Here is a 20,533-nt window from a genome sequence, read left to right on the forward strand (position 1 = left end):
TCCTTGCCCAGTTAGTGTCCCTCCTCAGAAGATGTCCTCCTGCTCATGAACGCCAGCCTGGTGGTGGCCATCACATAGGACACTATACTCTAACTGCAGCACTCACTCCTACAGTCGCCAAACCTCAAGGCACCTAAGATTCACTTAGGGGGCATACTAAAATGCTGTTTCTTGGGCCCAATTCCTAGAGACTCTGATATAGTGGATCGGGAGTGGGGGAGGGACATTATGAGAAGGAAAGGAAAAGTGAATTGGGGGAAATCAGAGGGGGAGATGAACCATGACAGACTGTGGACTCTGAGAAACAAACTGAGGGTTTTGGAAGGAAGGGGGTGGAGGGGCTGGGTGAGCCTGGTGGTGGGTATTCAGGAGGGCACGTATTACATGGAGCACTGGGTATGGGGCATAAACAATGAATCTTGGAACACTGAAAAACTAAAATTAAATTTTTTAAAAAGTACCAAAAAAAAGAGTCTACATTTTAATAAGCATTCCTTATACTCCTAATCCAGGGAGTCTGGGGACCACACCTTAAGGAATGTTTTTTTTTATTTCCATATTATCTCCACTAGACTATGCCTCTGAGATACAGAATATGTGTATGTGGGTTGGTTGGTTTGTTTTTAAGCAAACAACATGGGGCTTGAACCAACATGGGGCTTGAACTCACAATCCCGAGATCAAGAGCCACATGCTCTATGGACTGAGCCAGCCAGCTGCCCCCAGGATATGTGTTTTATCTTTGTATCCCTGTGCCCAGATCAAAGCCTGGCAAAGAATTACTGGTCATTACAAAAAATGATGGCTAGATCATAAATACCAGGAGGTGAGATCAGGGCTGGGAAGACTCGAGAAGTATCTCAGCAGTATCAGATTTTCTTTCAGTCGAGTAGGACCAAGAAGGGCCTAGAGATATCAGGACAATTCCCAGGCTACAACCCAGGAGTAAACAGGATCCCTGTTATATTCCCAGGGACACAAAGTAACAGCCAGGTGTTCACCCCAATCATAGCTTTCAAGAAGGAAGGTAGGAAACCTGGTGGCTTCAAGTGAAGCCCGGCATGAAAAGCCAGACACTGACCATTGTGGAACAATGGGGAAAACAACACAATGGGAGTCAGTAGAGCTGGGATCTGTATCCATTTATTCGCCAGGACATTTCACCCAAACTGTGTCTCCACTGCCTTGCTCTGTAAAATAAGGGGTGAAATAAAGACATCTCTGAGCCCCGGACAGAACAGAATTCACACATGAGTTGGCCCTCCCCAGCCACGGGGACCACAAATTCCTCCCAAGTGTGAAAAGCTGGAGCCGAATGTGCACACTGTGCTCCGGAGCTTCATTACAGCCTCCTCGCTCCACGGTAGGATTGCTGAAGTGTGGGAGGACGACCCAGCCTGCACTTGCAGTAGGTCGAGGTCATGAGCAACACTCTTGAGACCAGCAAGTAGACTCGGTATGTTTATAAGACTCTTCACTAGGTCAACAGGCTCTGAGGATGAGAACAGCTGGGTGTGATCAAACTCAAACCGCCTATCAGTGACACCCCTGGGTGAGACAGAAGAACCAAGAGGCCGACCTAATAGTCAACAACCCTTGGCAGTGCATGTGCGCAGGGTGATGAGATCGCTGGGTGGGGGAGCAGCAGGGCAGGCCATAGATCCCTGGCTACCAAGGAGTACATTCTAGTCACGTGTGTACCACACACGTGGACCTAGATTCACATACGACCGCCAACAGCTATAGCCAGCGTGGACAGAGAAAGGCAATGTGGGGCAATGCACTGCTTCTCAACCTTGGCTCTTGTTACACTCAAATAGGTAGTGTTACAACTCCAATGCCCAGGCTACAGTCCCCGACATCAAATGAGAACCTCCAGAGCCAACACCCAGGTATCAGAATTTTATACAACTTCCCAGGTGACTGTAGCTGAGTTTGAGAAACACTGGAGTGGTACAAAGATCAGGGATATGGGGCCAGGAAAACCTAACTTTGATGCTAGACTCTGCCATTTACTGACTGTGGCTTTGAGAAATGCATTTTGCCTTCCTGAGACCAACTTTTCTCACCTAAGAGGTAAGACTAACAGTATCACCACCTTCCCAAGATGGGAAGATTGGAGATCATCGTCGGTAAAGCATGCATAGTGAAAAACTGGCTCATGGTATACATGCTCAAAAAATGGTAATAATTTTTTGATTATTGAGAAGGGTTTCTTTCACTAAACTTTACCAATGTACCAAAGTGAAGTGTATTGAGAAGGCTTCAGAACACAGTTCTTGCCCTTGGGGAACTTTCAAGACTGATAAGTGAGAGGAAGAAAACGTCAGTAAAGGAGGAGAAGGAATGAGGAAGACAGGTCATGCAAGTGACCAAGATGAGGCTTGTCTGTAAGTGCTTGGAGGGAGGGGGGAATTGGCTGAAGCCAAATTCTGGAAAAGGACAAGGGGCCAAAAATCTCTTGAGGTTGTGGCTGGGGCGATCCCTCAGCATGGCAGAGCCAGGACACCCTGTTGTTGTAGTGCTATATTCATACTAGGTGCCCATAAATGTTCTTCAACGAATAAATAAATCAACAAGCAGATAAACATACAGAAGATTCCTCAAAACCTAAGATTTAGGGACTAAAATGGGCGAGGGAAGACAATGGAGTATAGTGGGGGCCAGAGTGGGGTGGCTTTGTACCTCTGGTCTCCATTTTCTCTATTATATAGCTGGCAGGAAAATGAGTGGAGAAGCCAAGAATATGGAGAAAGTCAAATGTCTATAACAGCCCTTCTTCCCCCTTTGGCCTAGCTAATTCCTACCCACCCACCCCCTTTTTTTAATGACTTGGTCCATGAGTCATCTCCTCCAGGAAGCCTCCCAGACTTTCCCACCCTCAAGCTGGGTTAGGAGGCTATCCTTTGTGCTCTAATAGCCTCCTCTGCTTCCCTCAAACAGCACGCAGATGGAGCTACCCTCGTCTACGCACACAGCTTTTTGCCAGAAGAGGGGCACATGGGTGTCTGAGTTGGTTAAGCATCTGACTCTTGGTTCCGGCTCAGATCATGATCTCATGGGTCATGAGATCCAGCCCAGTGTAGGGCTCCGTACTCAGCGTGAAGTCTGCTTGAGATTCTCTCTCTCCCTCTGCTCCCCTGCTCATTCTCTCTCTCTCTCTCAATCTCTCTCTCTCTCAGATAAATAAATAAATAATTTTTTTTTTTAAGTCTCAAGGACCAGGACTTTGTCATTTCAAAGTACAGTAGTGCCCGGCCCAGAGGAGGCACCAAGATCCAAATTCAAGTCCTGGCTTTGCTCTTTCCTAAGTGTGGAGCCATGAACCTTGCTTTTCCCCTTTCCTTTATCTCTCTGGGCCTCAGTGTCCTCTGATGTGAAATGGAGCCAACACCATTGACAAGCTGTTGTGAAAACCAAGATCAAGAATGGGAAAGCACTCTTTTCAGAGGTAAAGAGCTGATGACCCTCAAGAGTTTACACCGGAAACTGAGAGGGTGTAGATGCTTGTCACAGAGCACGGTCATCACGGAGCTGGACTGGTAAATTCAACATGAGTCCCCGCTGCCCACAGAGAAGACTCAGAGTCACTATCTATCAAAAGGCCAAGAGAGCTTTCCTGATGCAATCTCTCCAATATGGACCAAAATACCCCACCCTTGCAACTCAGCCTCCTTGGTCCCACCTGGAGGAGCAAACAGTGGCCTCTCTATTCCCCAGGCGCTTTGCCTTGCATGCAGGAAGGTAGGGCAAAGGAAAGAAGAAAAAGAAAAAAAAAAAACAATTCAGGATCTTGGAGTCTAAAGAACAAAACAAGTGAAACGTGTGTTTGTGGGCTGAGCAAGAACAGGGCAGATTCCTCAGTTTCTTGCCAATCCTCTGGGCCAGGCCTCACTGACCAAGCTAAGGAAATACTTCCACTGCGGTCAGGGGAGAGGCCCCGCACCCAGCAAGATGCTTTCTCGGCCACTTAGCATGGCTTCTGCTCCTCTCCCGCCCAGCAGAGGACTGGGAAGGAGGGGGAGGGCCCGAGAGGAGGAGGGAGGGCCAGCAGGAAGGCGGAGGAGGGAAGCCCTCCGCGGAGCCGCGGCGGAGCCGGCTGGGGTTACTCTCGGTCAGTGCCCTCCAGTCCCCAGCTCAAGTTTCAAGATCCCTGTAGTCTCTTTTGTTCAACATGAAAAAGAACCACAGCAATCAGCAGCTTGAGAAGTGGGTGGAGGGGGCAGAAGGGAAAAAAAGACGTAGAAAGTAAGCACATCGTAAGCACATCGGCATCCAAGGCCCAGATACTTTTCTTTTCTTTTTTTTTTTTAAAGATTTTATTTATTTATTTGACAGAGAGAGATCACAAGCAGGCAGAGAGGCAGGCAGAGAGAGAGGAGGAAGCAGGCTCCCTGCTGAGCAGAGAGCCCGATGTGGGGCTCGAACCCAGGACCTGGGATCATGACCTGAGCCGAAGGCAGAGGCTTAACCCACTGAGCCACCCAGGCACCCCCCAGATACTTTTCCTAAAAGGATCCCAGGAGGGTTTCCCAGCCCTAACCCGTCAATTGGGCAATGGCCTGGAGGGGACCAGGATGGATTCTAACTCGTGGCTTTACTCAGCATAAGCTTGTACGGCCAGCCGTGCAAACAAAACCTTAAAACATTTCTCTGCTACACAAGGGCTAGTAACAAACACACTCAGGTATTTTTTGTTGTTAGGGTTTTTCTTTTTTTCCTGATGTTGGGCTCTACTTTATTCTACAAGGATAGCTACCCCCAGCTTCCTTGAGATGGCTGGACCCTCCTCTCTGGGAAGATTGGGGCTTCTCTGGGAATATGGGGGCTCTGGGCAGCAAAGTGAGCTGTTCCCTAGGTGACTCCTTAGGACAGGTGAGAGGGGACCAGGAGCTTGGGGTGTATACAGCCTCAGAACCTCTCTGCTTTGGGGTTTGGGTTCCCAACACAGCAGATTTCTTCACTTCAGTGAGGGCTTGCTGAGGGGACCTAGGCATAACCAAACAGTCTCAGGTTCTGGAGTCCGGTTAACCTGGCTCAAACCACAGTTCCAGAATTTTCCAGTCATGTAGCCTTGGAGGGATCACTAAGCTCTCTGAGCCTCCCATTTTCCTAGAAATGGAGGTTTACCTTTACTAGGAGCCCAGATTATTTTAAACAAGTTCAAAACAAATGTCGACAAAGTCACAGATGACAATTATGTGAAGGGGTCTCAAGAGAAACCAGAATATTCAGGGTTATGCTCCCTGAACCCTCCGCGGCAAGTGCCAGGGAAGCTGGAGTCTTCTCCTGAGACCAACAGAAGTACTCTAACCCTACAAAACACATATTCCTTAAAGTATTTTACACATAGGATTAGCTTGTATTAATTCAACAAACTACGGAATGGCTACTAAACCCAAAATACTAGTACTATGGTTTAAAGGAGCAATATTTCTCAGTGCTCCTTAAAGGCTGGAATAACGAGATGCTCTATGAAGGAGACATGATCCCTGTCCTTGCCAAGAGGAGATGGAGAAAGGATCAGGGGGGCAGACCTGTGAGCCTCCAGCCCTGTCTGCAACTCCACAGTCAGACATTAAAATCAGGGAGTGGAGAGAGACATCTACTGAGGCAGTAGCAGACCCATGTCTTACTGAGAAGTGGGCAAGGCAGACTGTTGGTAGACGCTGGAATGAGGACTAAAGTCAGCTGGTAAGAACCCGAACAGCAACCTGGTCCCCAAAGAACAAGTGCAGACAGTAGCCCCAAGGGGAAAGGGTGATGGGTTCACACTGGCCAGGAGCACTCCTGATGCAGTGAGGGTAACAGGCAGCTGGGCTGGCTTTAGAAGCCCAGCAGAAAATGAAGATAATATGAGATGAAAGATAACAGATATCACGTCGGCCCACGTGAATTCTGGGCCTGAAGAGAGAGAGAGGTAGAGACGAAGAGACAGCATTAGACAAAGTAAGCAAAGAGCTGAAAGCACTGTGCATGGAGAATGCTTAGTGAAGGTCAGGGAGGTGTGAAGGTGGGAGAAGATGCCTGGAAAAGGCAAAGAACAAAGAGAAGGAAAGAGGCCAAAAGTATGAAAAGCACAAAGTCCAGGAACAGGAAAGACTGAATCAAAGAGAAAGAGATGAGAGAAAAAGAGCTGGAAAGAAGAGAGTTTGGGGCATCAGTGCTCACTGATGAGCTGGTAAATGCAACCAGACACTCCAAACACTATGCGGCTTGGGATTGTAACTAGCCCTAGGACCACGAGAGGTCTAGGGAACACAGGAGAGGAAAGGAAGATGAGTTTACGATGAAGTAAGGGCTGAGAGGGGATTCTTTCCAGGGCTGAACTAAGGAATAACTGTTCATATATATAATGTATAAATAACTTAGCTTTCCCTTACTTCCAAAACAAATAAAATGTATCAAGATAGGGACAAAGTTGTGATTTGTGGGCAGAGGAAGGTGATTAGCATTTACAGAGCATCAGACTTGTTATATGTATTCTTTTTCTAGAATGCCTAAAACAAGCTTACGAGAAGTGTCATCCCATTTTTCAAATGTGGAAAAAGACCCAGAGGCGTTAATACCCTGCTCAAAGTCAGAGAGCAAGCAAGTGGTAAATTTGAATTCAATCAGCTCTGGGTAAAAAGCTTTGGCTCTTTCTACTTTATGGGGAATTCAATGAATCGCTTTACTCTTTAAAATCACTTCATCACATTTTTGGCATCAAAAAATGGATGATGTCCCCCATGCTTCCTGGTATTGGAATAAGGCAACATGGCAGCATGGTGTGGGGGAAAGATGCTAAGCCTTAGGGTCAAGGCTTTACTCTGTGACCTTAGGCAACAGACATGTCCCTTTTGAGCCTCAGTTTCCTCATCAATAAAATGGAGATAATACCAACCTGCTAATTATGCCTTCAATGTAACAATGTATTAAAATGTAAAATAGTATCATTATTTGCTGCAACTTCATCTGTTGGACTAAGTGTCACGCCAAGATTGTCTTTTGTGCCTCAACACAACAGTGATGAGAGGGCAGGAAATGGGAGGCTTTCAGCTAGAAGCACACTGGACTCCCAAACTGCTCTTTCCCACCCACAGGGTAAATAAATCTTGTACTGGAAAAGCAAGACACATGAAATACCATTCTTGATGTTAACAATCCAACTTTTTAAAGGCAGTCTGCTGTTGCAGGGTACGTGCTGTCCTGTAATTGAGTGTAATTGTATTTTCTATTCTTGTCTGGGTAAAGTTGACCTTTGATTCAATTTAGTTCAAGTAATATTTCAACATAGCAGTGCATCACTGCATCTACCTGATTACAGCCTAGCCGGGGCCAGACCCCCACCCTGGATGGAAACCAGCAGCTTAGGCTCCAGAACACAGCCTGGCCATGACAGGTCTGGGAAAACTTCCTCACAGTAGGTCGGAAAGATTCCAAAATATGAAACCCCAGGCTCTAGATTAGAGCTTTCAACAAGTGCATGCAGAACGTGAATTGCAATCATGCAAAGATTTCAAGAAATTTCCAGTCTGATGCTATAATGTTGACACATATGTCATCAGATCTCCCCAAAAGGTGACTCACAGAGGGCCCACAAGGGCAGAAAACAAAGTGTGGGGCTGCAGCCTCAACTTCGGTGGCTGTCCAGATGGAAAGAAGGGGTTCAGGCAGGGAAGGAGAAATGGCTGTGAGTCACAGGATGTTCTTTCTAGATGGGTCTTGGGGAACCTTCCACCCATGCCTGTTCCCCAGTGAAGCTGGGAAGTGGAGAAAGTCTGGTATTTCTCCCAGAAGCCCTCTTGTCTCCTTGCTGATGCCAGCCATCCATACCCTGTTATCCTGTGACCTTGGAAGTTTCTGGCTACCCCAGGGCTGCTCTCTTTAGGATGTAGTAACAGCAAAGTATAAAAGACTGAAGTTCCAGCCCTCTTCCTCCCTTTGCCAGCTATGCTGCTTTAGGCAAGTTACTTCACTTCTCTGAACTTCAGCTCCTTCTTGCACATAAAAAGGAACAAACTTGGGGCACCTGGGTGGGCTAAAACCTCTGCCTTTGGCTCAGGTCGTGATCTCAGGGTCCTGGGATCCAGCCCTGCATCAGGCTCTCTGCTCTGCAGGGAGTCTGCTTCCTTCTCTCTCTCTGCCTGCCTCTCTGCCTACTTGTGATCTCTGTCTGTCAAATAAATAAATAAAATCTTTAAAAAAAAAAAAAGGGGGAACAAACTCCCCTACCTCCCATGATGATAGTTCCATGTGGTGAACGAAAGTACAAGCCTGATGCCTCTTACGTGCCAAGCACAGCACTAAATGCTTTACCCATATTAGCTCACTGGTATCTCCATTTTGAGGAAATTGAGACAGAGATGTTATGAAATTATCCAGGGTCACACAGCTGATAAGCAGAAAAGCCAGGATTTGAACCAAGGCTGCCAGCTGCCAAGTGTTCACTTAGCGCTAAATTATACTACCCCCAGTGGATGTTTACAAGATAACGGTTTTATATCGTCTTCGCTCAACTCCCTGCTACAGCCAACTACCTTACCATGTCACGAAAGCCTGCCCTGCCCTCAGGGGATCAGGTTTGACTGACTTCAAAGATCAGAGCAGAATCAAAGGTCCACAGGGTGAGAACGCAGTATTACCAGTAAATCCAACACTCAGAAAGTTAGGCCCCATTTCCCTAAGTAAAATCCAGCATAACCCGAGGACTTATTTCATGGAAATCTTACAGAGCCACATCAGAAAGGCCCAAAAAACCAGATTTGCCCCATGGACATACAGAAAATGGCACCTATGGCATTGACATATAAAATCTAGCTGATGAGACAGAGAAACTCAAGGCCCAGGTCAAGATGTTGGGGGGCACACAGCCCTGCCCTAGACCTCCCCTCCATGCCTGCCACTTTCCAACTCAATCTCCATGATGTGGCATGACTTCCAAAGTGACATCTCCACCCCAGTGACAAAATGACCAAAGCTCTTCCTTGTTCTTTCCTAGAAAAGTTCTTGTAAGCTTCACTGGGCTCTACATCCCAGACAGAAGGCATTTCAGAAGTCCCTGGGCCAGGCGCAGTGGGGGGCCAGTTGTCACCTTAGTCCTCATTGGGAGGTGCTGAGATAGGTCCTCCAGGCCACAGCAAAAAGCCACATAGGCCAGGCAATACCCAACTCCAGGGAGCGTAATTCTCAGGGGGAGTGTCATTCACATGGACGGCAGTATACACGGCATCCACACAACTGTGTGACTTGCCAGCCCTGTGTATACAGCTTGAAAGCCGTCTCTCAACTGTCCCACCTACCCGTACTGGCCTGATTCAGTGGGTCCAGAAGATGATCTTCTGAAGTCCCACAGAACACCTACCCAGCTTCTGTTAGAAATCATTAGGGTGGCTGTAATTTGGGACAGGGCCTGACCCCTGGAGAGCTAAGGTCTTGGCTAAGGATGGAAGTTGCTGAGTCTCTTACACAGGGGAGGCTGGGGATCTGGCATCCAGCTACACCATAGAACCTTCCCCCGTTCACCCGTAATCCTCTCCATTGGGCCGGTCAGAGCTGAAAAAGAGAACTTCCACGGCACCTCCACAAGCACAGGAATTGTCCTGGAGCAGATAAGCCATGGTGAGGCTGAGGGAGCAGCCATGGGCTAAAGCAGTGGACAGTGGAGGAGCTGGGAACTTCTTACAGGGATGTGAGGATGGTCCACCCAGGAAGCCAAGACTCGGCCCCAGGATGTACACTTCCCAGCTTCCAGCCAAGCAGGAAGCGCTGATGGTGCTTGGTATAAACTCAAGATCAGCCTGGACTGGGCCATGGGGCCATTTACAGATGAAGGAGTGTGTGTAGTGGAAATTCCAGGATTTGGGGAATGAATGAGATACTGGGGTAAAGTGGATATATGAGCAGAATTATTGAGGAGGAAGTAGGAAGAGCCTCGTGGTGTGTAGCACTAACCAATGCATTTAAATAGCTGAAAAGGAAATAAGTAGAAAAGACAGAGCGGAAAGCATAAGGACATCTTCTCCAGCCCAGTCCTAATCTGAGTGCCACCAGCCCCACTGGGGAGGCCTTGGCTCTGGTCAGTCAGCTAGTCACCCCATCTGAGTCTCCCGGATTTACCAAAGAGATGCAGGAGGGCTGGGGTGATGACAGAGCCTGAGGAGAAGGGCCAGGAGGGAGGCTAAAAAAGATGGCACTTCTTCCTGTCTCCACAAGGCCTCTGGCAAGAGCAGATGCAGGTCTGTGAGGCCTGAGCCTGACACGATTTGAGAGGCTCTCTCTATGAAAAAGAGTATTTTTTAAAAATCCTACTGAGGGGCGCCTGGGTGGCTCAGTGGGTTGAGCCGCTGCCTTCGGCTCGGGTCATGGTCTCAGGGTCCTGGGATCGAGTCCCACATCGGGCTCTCTGCTCAGCAGGAGGCCTGCTTCCGTCTCTCTCTCTCTCTCTCTGCCTGCCTCTCCGTCTGCTTGTGATCTCTCTCTGTCAGATAAATAAATAAAATCTTTAAAATAAATAAATAAATAAATAAATAAAAATCCTACTGAGACACTTTCTGATAGCTAAGATCTCTCCCAGGGCCTTTGAAGGGGCTGAAGAGGGTGAACCTTCCTTAGCTTCTCAGAAAATCTACTTCCAGCCTCCAGGCTCACGGCAGCATGTCCTAGAATGTTCTGGAGTGAACCTTGTGGAAGAAAGCAAGCTGAGACTATTTGAAGAACCTTTGTCATTATTATTTAGCCTGATTGACTTGGGTTCACACAAGGGAATTAACTAGAAAATTACACATGCTGGGATTTTACACCTTTCCAAGCACTTCACTTGATCCTTAAAATACTCTGTGAAGGAGAAAGGGCAGGTATTTTTTCTCGCTTTTACTCCACAAAGATCCCCTGATTGCTTACCACATACTGGCTACTATGCTAATGCTTGGGATAGAGCCATGAATAAGGCCCCATCCTACCTTCGAGAACTACAGTCTAGGGGATAGCTCACGTCACTGGCTGGTCCCAGCTGATCCCCCCGACCCCTTGCAAGAACTGACCAAGTTTCCAAGAAGAAACATTTTCAGGTTGTTTTGCCAAAGTTCCAATTTCAAGGCAAGGAAAGCCAAGGCCCAGAGAGGTTGAACAAATTGATAAAAAACCAAACAGTCCACCAGGAACAGAAGAGAGATGAGACAACTCAGATTTATCGTGTGTCAGTTGTGCTGTGCCCCACTATTAGCCATTCATAGATGTCATCTGATCTCATGTTCAATGACCCTTGGGTAACCTCTATTTTCTAGGTATCCTGAGGGTCAGAGATAATCTAAACATGCTCAAGGTTCATAGATAATGAGGGTTAGAGCCTGAATTTGTTCCCAAAATGAATCTTCACACAAAGCCCCAAATTCTTTCTCTTATACCAGCATTTTCCAATTCTCCATTATTTACAAACTGCTCTCACAAGTTTATCATATGCACAGAAAACAATGTATTCTTTAAATTAACTTTTTCCATTTAACATCCTCCTAAGCAATAATACCCATGAAGTTGCAATCTGATAGGGGTTAAAATTAAAAGCTGTCATCTGTACACTTCTTGAAATAATCTCAGATATGACATCAAACACACTCAGAGAAACACTCTTCCTTGCCAGTCTGCATCTCAGAGACAGAATCTACACCTGTCACTTTTTCTACAGGTCCAAGAATTTGTGCAGTTTTTACATTTTCACTGTGTTATAGTCATGATGGGGACTTACGAAGAATGAATGCTCTTCACATGGATTCCCAAACATTAATTTAACCTCTGCTCAACCTGTGTAGTTATAGGTTTAGGAAGAAAGTAACAGAATGTCAAAAAAGTTCCAGTGATGAGAAAATCAGGTAAAGGCCCCTCTGTGAGGCTTCTTACATGGGTTTCTCATCAGGATGGTTTCAAGAATAATTAGATTCGTCTGTGATTTAATCCTTAAAACTAGAGATCTTCTCAGGTAAAAGATTACTAGAACAGCAGAAGATAGCACTGCAGAAAGAGAATTTCGTGGAGCAGCAGACATTTACCTGTGCTCCGTTCCTAGAATAACATTCTCATGGCTGTGCAAATTGGAAAAGTCACTCCCCCTTCTAGATCAGGTTATTTTCTAAAATGGAAGTTCCAAATGAACTGGATACATTTTGTTTTGAACACCTCTGTGTCCCAGCACCTAGAACACTGGGTGGCACATATTAGGTTCAATAAATATTGGCTGAATGATTGATTGAGTCAACCCATTTATCTGCAAATGAACTAAAAGACCTCTAAGTTCTCACCCAATAAATAGAAATAAAATGATGCTCAAGTCCAGGAAACCATTAGAAGACAGTATCACTGAGTCCAGACCTCCATATCCACACATTATCTACGGATAGTCCAATGAATCCAACTTGCAGCAAATAACAAGTCCTCCAACTAGATCACAAGGCAGGGGCTCAGCACTGATGACACCATAGGTTGGTGAATCTGTAAGAGCCTGAGTAGGAGCAGTCCCAAGGGGTTATCAGTCTCCAGTGGACTGATCCAAACCTCCCGCCTTAGTCCAGTTATTAATGACCTGGATGAGAACAAAAAGAGCTAGTTATCAAATTCCTACATGACAGGAAACAATAAGCAGCAGCAAATGTACACATGGCAAAATCAGAATCTAAAATGGCTTGTGTAGGAAGGACAAAACAACACAGGGAATTTAAAAATGCAAAATAGAAAGGAAAGAGATGTTTTCCCTTTTGGTTTAAAGGGCCAACAGCATGATTAAGAAATGGAGAACAAGTAACTTGCAATACTGTGTATTTAAAAGACTGCAATATTGGTTGACTGCTTGAGGAATAGGAGTCAACAGTGTGACGTGAATGCCAAAAAGTCCAATGCAATCTTAGATTGCATTAATAGAAGTAGAGTGCTCAGAACAGGGAAGCAAAAATCCCCTTCTACTCCATGCTGGAAAACCATTGTAATTTCTGATAAACTTCAAGGACATAAACACACTGAAACACAGCCAGAACAAAGGCAGAAATCAGGGAGGAAAATATATTCCAGAAGAAGAATGGAGGATATCTATCCTAGAAAAGTTAAAGACTTCAGGAAGAAAGGGGGAAAAAAACCACAAGAGCTGTCTTTAAATATTTCAAGGGAAATCGAATTAACCTCATCAACTGGAAGGTATAGCAGGGTAGTGAATATGTTCTGCTAACTGGAGCTATTATTACCCAAAATGAGCTGCTATGTGAGAGGTGGGTCCCATCATAGGGAGAGGGTGTGTGGTAGAGAAGGTTGATGAGGGCAAGACTGGAGACCAAGGATGCTTCCAATCCTAACAGTGAAGTTTAAGAGGGCTAAGCCCATTATCATACTGCAAGTAGGGCCATTGGTGCAGAAAAACACAGGTATCTAGGTTAGGATCTATACTGACATAACCCAGCCTTGGCTTCTCTCTGAAATCTAGAGTGTTATTGAAATTCAGCAAAAAGTTACTGATTTCATCTAGGAAGAAGCAACATTTCTGTGTATTTCCCTCCAGCCTGAGGCCTGGCTTAGTGATGCAAGACAGGCAAAGAAAGGTGGGAGCAATTTAGGAAGGAGCTGCAGGGCAGAGATGGGAATGGACTAGGTGAAGGCAGAAGTAAGTAATAAGCATTGATATAATATAATCAAAATCAGAGGAGATCCTCTCTTCAGAGCTTTGCCGAGAAAGTTTTTTGGACACAGGTTTGTCTTGCCTTCTCCACCCTAACTCATGTCTCCGGTTGCTCAAAGAGGAAAAATGGATCTGTGTGGAAGGAACTCCCCACTAAGATCTGAAACAGCTCTGTCCGTTAATCGGTTTCCCTAGCCATGACGTTGAGAGGCAGAAGGGCAAGGCCAGGTCCTCAAGAATGCCTCACTGACACCTAAGAATAATAGTGGCTCCCACTGATTGGACATCTACTATGTGTCATCTACACTGTGCCAGGTCTGACATTCTACATCGCAAGTTTTTCTTATCTTACAGCTGATGAAATTAAGGCTCAGAGAGGTTAACTGTTTTGGCCAACAAGTCACCACTGCAAAATAATCACAGCTCGTATTCCCTAAGTGCTTCCTCTGTGTCCAGTGCTGTTTTGAAGCAGTTACATGTGTTATCTCATCTATTCCTCACAATAATCCTATGAGATAGGTTTTCCTATTGTCCCCACTCTACAGATGAGAAGAGTAGCCTCAAGGGGTCTAAAGACTTATTCACAAAGTCACAAAGCTACAAAGTAATATACCCTAGCACTCTTTTCTATGGGACACACTGAGTCTCCACAGTAGGAGAAATAACCCCAGCTCTGTCTCTGGTCTGCCAGGCAGGGGCCCTCCTGCGGATCAGAAAGGACAGACACTTTGGTGGCTTCAACCTCTGGGTCCTATGCTGGGACAGAGGTGTGTGTGCAAGGTCAGGGGCCTATAGGGCAAGGAAAGAGCACCCAGAGGGCCAGGCCATGCAGCCCAGAGAGGTTCAGCCAGAAGCTCATTGCAACTAACCCAGGAGACCAAGCACAGCCAGGCCTCTCTCTGAGTGGAAGTGACACCTGCTCCCTGCCACCCACACACGACTCCCCAGCCCATCGGGCACCATGCTGCCCAATGCCTCTTCTCTTGCCCACGGAAAGCACAGTTCTGTCTTCCCAAGAAAAGGCTCTAAGTCTGGTGGAAAGTTTAGCACTTTATACCACTTGTTCTTTTGCCAAGTGGGTCCCAAACTGTGAGGCTTTTCAGCAGAAGCTGACCTTCCCCATCCCTCCTAAAACACCAAACTGAGTAAAAAGTACTTTCCTGGTTAAAGTAGAGCAGCAGTTGGCCCAAGATGGAGAGTAATTTATGACTGACATTGTTTAGAATCACCGGTACATGGCGATGACAAAAAGCAGACCCCTTTTTAGTCAGCTTCACTACTGCTTTTAAATTCTCTACAAACCAGGCACACCGTGACTGCCCACGCCCAGGAGACTGTCCCCCTGGCTGGCCACTGCCTGGCAGGCTGTTCCATGACTTCTGCAGCCCATGCCTGCTCCTTGGACACTTCCTCAGTGGCCAGCAAGGAGCTCCCTGGGCACTTAACCAGATCAGAGATGAAGACTTCACTTTTAAAAGATCAAAAGTCAAGTGCCCAACAACATGAAATCAAATGACTAGGTGGAAGATGAACTGCATTTCCCTTTTAGAAATAAAGGCTTACCTTCCACCTATCCATTCAAGTTGCAACTTTAATAGCTCTTACGTGCACATAAGCATCCCTCGTCTATAAATCTGTCCATTCGCTGCAACCATACAGGCAACTCCAAAAAAAAAAAAAAATTGGGAGTTGGCAGCAACCTGTACCCCTCAACTGTCCTAATGCCAGGCCTGTGCCATTCCTCTCTGGTGATTTCTGTTTTGTCTCCCCAGAGGAGGCCAGCACATTCACTGTCTTCCTAGTTTCTTCTCAAATACCTCCTGCAGAGAAGCTGAGAGGCCAGACAGCCCAGCCACTGAGGAGGAAAGCTCCCTAGGAAAGCACTGAAGAGCAAGGGCCAGGCCACCTGGGCTGCCCTCTCACCCCCGTGTAGGTCGATTTCCAATTATGAGCCAGAGCACAGAAGGCTTTTGCTTACTTGAACTGGAACTCTCTAACTGCTGTAATGTCCTCAGAACTTGGTGCATGTCCTTCATGCTGGTGTCTTTCTGGCTATATAAAAGAAGCCGTCGAGCATCCGAGAACAGGCGAGACACGCTGTAGAGGGTGCAAGAAAAGAAGAAAAGCCCTGGTTAGACCCGCTGCCTCTCTGCTTGAAGGAAGTATCTGTCAGGAAAACATGTCCCCGCCTGGCTACAAGGTGTTCCACGGGCCAGCCCTGGTCCACTCCTACTGCTCCCCACACCTAGGTGCACCAATGCCCCAGGCTCCTACCCACCCACCCACCATCTCTGCCCCAAATGCTCTTCCTGTGTGTCCCCACAATCAAATCCTACCACCCTTCAAGGCCCAGCCCATGTGCCTCCATCCAGGAAGCCCTCACACCCACCCCACCCCCACCCACACACATACATATCCAGGGCCAACTTATCCAGGAGACCCAGTAGGCACAGTGCCTAGGGCCCAGGATGCTCTTAGGGTCCACAAAAAAGTTTACTACCTTCTAAAATCAGAATGAAAAAAATGAAATCCAGAAATTCAGAATGAACATATATGATCATGAATCCAACCTGGATTATAGTCATCTTTATACCAACACAGTTATCAAATAAAATTTTTAATATTTCTGCGTGCAAGGAGGGGGTCCCTGAAAGCTACAAAGTCTAGGGTCCATGGACGTTATAATGTGGCCCCGTCTGACTCTGCAAAGCTTCCTCAGGACTATCCTGATACATCTCCTACAGTCCTTTGTCCACTCAAGCTCATGCCATGGTTCCGTGCATTCCAAGAATCTTCAATGGCTCAATCAACAAACACTTATTAAGTCCATGTTTATGTCCAGTATTAGACCCAGGAGCCAGGAAGATAAAAGCAAGGAAGCAACATCCAGGCCCTCAGGGAATTCACGCCACAGAAGAGAGAGACCTGCAGACATTGGGACACTGCAGTATGACAGGGAGTGACAGAGTAAGAGTGAATCTGGAAGCAAAGGGACAAATTCGCCCAGCCCAGACTATGAGCTGCTTGTGGGCAGGTCCCCTCCTGTGCTTATCTCCGTACCACCTCCCCCAGTGCCTAGACCAGCCAGTTCAGATGCACAGGAAATGTGGCTAAGTGAGTAGGCTAATCATGAATGGGCAGAGCTGACATGCTGTGCCTCCCTCTTCTCTACTTACTGACCAGTTTTTGGAAGAATGGCCCCCCAACCACAGGAGTCTTATTGTCATAAAAGCTACATATTGTTACTCCTAAAATGCACCAAAGTAGGATCCGCAGTCTTAGGTTCTGGCCCCAATTCTCCCTGCCCTCATTCTCCAAACCTTTACAAAAGCAACTTCACTCAAATTGAACCATTCAAAATTCTCCAGAGGTTGAAAAGGGAAGGAAGAGTATTAACTGACAAGTTTGGAAAGAAAACCTGATATAGTACTTACATGGATTTGTTAAAGTTTCCAACAACCCCAGGGGCCTCACCAGGAGTTGGATAACGGAAACAGGGGTTATTGGCATTACAGATAATCCCCTGAACCCAAGGAAGCGTTCCTGCAGAGGGCATAGCTTTGTTTGGAAAGTGGCCTATGAAATCAAGAAGAAAAACACAAAGAGAAACATTAATTCTTTGAGGTGATTTTCGGGACTCAATAGGAACCTTCCTTTATCTCTTTTGGTTGCACCCACACATTGCTCCAACCCAAATGTGTTTGTCCCATTCCTCACATCCCAGATACCTGCCACCTCTGGACTGATCCCAGCCTGAGCTGGAAACTTGGCATCAGATAGAAGTTCTTAATCTACTTGCATCATCTGTAGAATGGGGTTCATGACCTCAGCCTTGGGGAAGTGATGAGGGGGGCAGAGTAGACCACACACCGTAACTGCCTGATGTGCAAGTACCTGACAACACTTATCTCACCTTCCACTGCCTGCCTCACCTGCCAGAGACCTGGAGGGCTCCTGGGAATGGCCTGATTCAATTCCTTCATGCTCTAAGGAAACCACAGCAAGATGAGGTGGCAGGTGAAGAATGCTCAAGGAGGGGTGCCAAGGTGTCTCAGTCAGTTAAGCATCAGCCTTCAGCTCAGGTTATGATCCTGAGGTCCTGGGATCAAGTTCCACGTCCAGCTCCCTGCTCAGTGGGGAGTCTCCTTGTCCCTCTACCTCTGTCCCTCCCCTCCTCTCATTCTCTCTCTCTCAAATAAATAAATAAAATCTTTTCTTAAAAAATGCTCAAGAAGTCAGTGGGCAGGACTGGGAGTGGAACCCACATTTTCATGATCCCAATCCATGTTCCTTCCCTTATATCTGAGGCTTCCCTTGTGCTCACTCTTCTCAGTCCCCTCAGGTACTGTTCTCTGCTGGTTTCTCCTCCTCTGCCAGCTCAAAAGTTCTTCAAGGGCACCTAATAAACATGCTAACTTGGGGTCAGATATCATCTGTGAAGCCACCTTTGTTGTCAGTGCTATTCTGTCACTCATCCAAACAACGAGCCCCATCCCATAACTCACCTCCTCACTCTCCTTCCCCTTCGTTATGGAGGAGCTGCTGACAAATGGCAGGTGTGGGGGACATGGGTGGGTCCCACGTGTCAGAGGCACACTTTGGTGTGGGGTAAACAGCCACAGGGGCCACCAATGAGGTTCAAGATAAATGTGCTCTGGGACCAGGGCTTTTAACCAAAGGACCAAGCATGTGTGTATTCCTTTGGACAGAAAGGCCATGGCCCCAGCTTTCAATATATTCTCAGGGTTACCTGTGACCCTAAGAGAGTTTACAGCCATTAAAAACAATAGCTCTAAGTGAGGAAGGGCTGCAAAGCTGTAGCTTTACAGGGGTTGGGGTCAGACCTATGGGGATTCATATCCGGTCCCCGAAACTTGCTAAGTAGCAACTTTGACCAAGTTACTCAACCCCTACCTCAGCTTCCTCATCTGAAAATGGTGATAGAAATATAGTTGACTCCACAGAGCTGCAGTACTGTGTGAGTTCTTACACGCAAAGCAGGGAGCAGAGTGTCTGGCCCGGGGCAAAGGCCCCACCGTGTGGGGGGTGGGGGGTGAGCCTGTCGGGACTGCTGCAGCACTCTGGGTGTGACCCTACAACAGGACTCACTCTGCCACTGTCCAGCCAGAAATACTCCTTCTACCCCACAGCTATGACCTTCCTCCAAAGCAGGAATCCTGTTCTATTCATCTTACTCTTTTTGTGCAGATATGCTAACAGAGTCTCCCCAGAAAGTAAGCCACAGCCAGGAGTGCTACCCTTTGCTTTTCCAGCAGTGGGATCCCTTTTTTCTTTTTCTTCTATCATAATGCAACCAGAAAGGCAACTTCCAAAGCAAGGATGTAACAAGATCTGATCACTATGGGCACCCTCAGCAGGGACTCTGGCCTGTTGAACATTTACTCAGTTAACCTCCTTATCTCCCTGTTAATAGTTCAAGGAAAACCAAACAAGGTCCCTAGCCTAGGTCAGCTGCTCCTCATGCAGGGAAAAGCTTATGTAAGCCAACCAAATACTCAAAGAATCAAGGGATTCTCTTGAATCTCCTGGAGATACTGGCAGCCAAAATAGGGTAGTGTTGGTCCAGGCAGCACTGGGCAGTAGAGGGGAAGTTATTTCAAGCTAATCCTTGGGAAGTAAAACAAAGACTTTTCCTAGAGGTTGGGTCCTACCTGATTTGCCACCCCCCCCCAAAAAAGCAGTATGGGGACCTGGCATTTGGTTGGTATATAGGATGACAATCAAATAGCATAAAGGACTCCCACGACCCAGGGAAGTGACTAGGACCTTGATGGCCCTTGCTCAAACTGGGTAAAATTTATGGGAAACAATCATACACTAATCCTTTGCTTCCAGGCACAAGACACCTCTGCAGGCTTCATCTTAGCTCTTTGCCCTTCTAGCTAGGTCCCCAGAAGGTGGTGAGAATAGGAGGTAAGGTTACAAGAAGTGCACAGGTGGGAGACAAAAATCTCATCTGCCTTCTGTGAGTATAGCAATTCCATATTTCCTAGAATCTATAGTCCAGATCTAGAGGGATCTGGGTTACAATTCAACAGCATGCCCAAGATCATGACCTCAGCAAGCAGTGTAGCAAGGATCCAAACAAACCTCAATTTGTCTAATGTCAAGGTCTGCATTATTTCCACTACACTGTCTTGCCTACTTGTGATCATTCCTGAGAGAGCATAGCCTAGCTGATAAAAAGGCTGAGTTTTCCCTAAAACCCTAACACTGTACTTCAGTGAAGCTTAGGGTAATGCTAAAATAAAATCAAATAAGCATTTGTTCATTAATCTTTGGGGCACCAAAAGAGAAAGCAGAATTCCCTCCCAGGTCCACAAATTGAGTGTGTATTTCATTTTATGCTCTTTTCCTTTCTGGCAAAATCAGAAAATCGCATGTAATAGAATGTTCTTGAGGTTTTGTGGTTTTTGTGGTTTTAGGGGTTTTTTTAAAACTTGAAAATGTATATGCTATATTAGCAAATTAGCAGGTAAATAACTACCAGTGTGTGCTGTGAGAGAGTTGGGACCAGGATAAGAACACAATTAAAAGGTGACCCTAACCCTATCTCCTCCATGAAGAACAGTATCCTGGCAAAAACTGGTGCAGTTGGCGGGCTGTGAGCGGAGCTAGCTAATGGTAGGAAAAGACATGGAAGCAATGGAACAGAGGTCCCAGGGAAACTTCCCACATAAATGTTGACCCTTCAAACAGGCACATTTCTGCAGACAGTCCATCCAATGAGCAGAGCCAGGAGACAGAGATGGTGATGACAGAATGACACTCAGGACAACCATGTGGGATAGCTGTTGTTATTCCTTTTTGATAGAATTCGGGACACTCGGGTACAGAGAAGCGAAGTCACTTGCCTAGGGTGATATACCTACTAAG

The 20,533-nt window shown here is 46.6% G+C and overlaps 1 protein-coding gene across 4 annotated transcripts in view; it reads right to left on the bottom strand.

Moving 5' to 3' along the window:
- Nucleotides 1–20,533, bottom strand: part of ABCA1 (ATP binding cassette subfamily A member 1) — a 128,537-nt gene that overhangs the window by 77,487 nt on the left and 30,517 nt on the right. For all 4 annotated transcript variants that reach the window (XM_047701041.1, XM_047701039.1, XM_047701042.1 and 1 more), the window contains exons 4-5: nt 17,071–17,212; nt 15,615–15,733 (exon numbers count right to left, since the gene is read on the bottom strand). In XM_047701041.1, coding sequence (XP_047556997.1) covers nt 15,615–15,733; nt 17,071–17,212 — 261 coding nt within the window. The remainder of the gene's footprint in view (nt 1–15,614; nt 15,734–17,070; nt 17,213–20,533) is intronic.

The sequence above is a fragment of the Lutra lutra genome, chromosome 13 (assembly GCF_902655055.1).
Source record: "Lutra lutra chromosome 13, mLutLut1.2, whole genome shotgun sequence".
NCBI classification, from domain to species: Eukaryota; Metazoa; Chordata; class Mammalia; order Carnivora; family Mustelidae; genus Lutra; species Lutra lutra.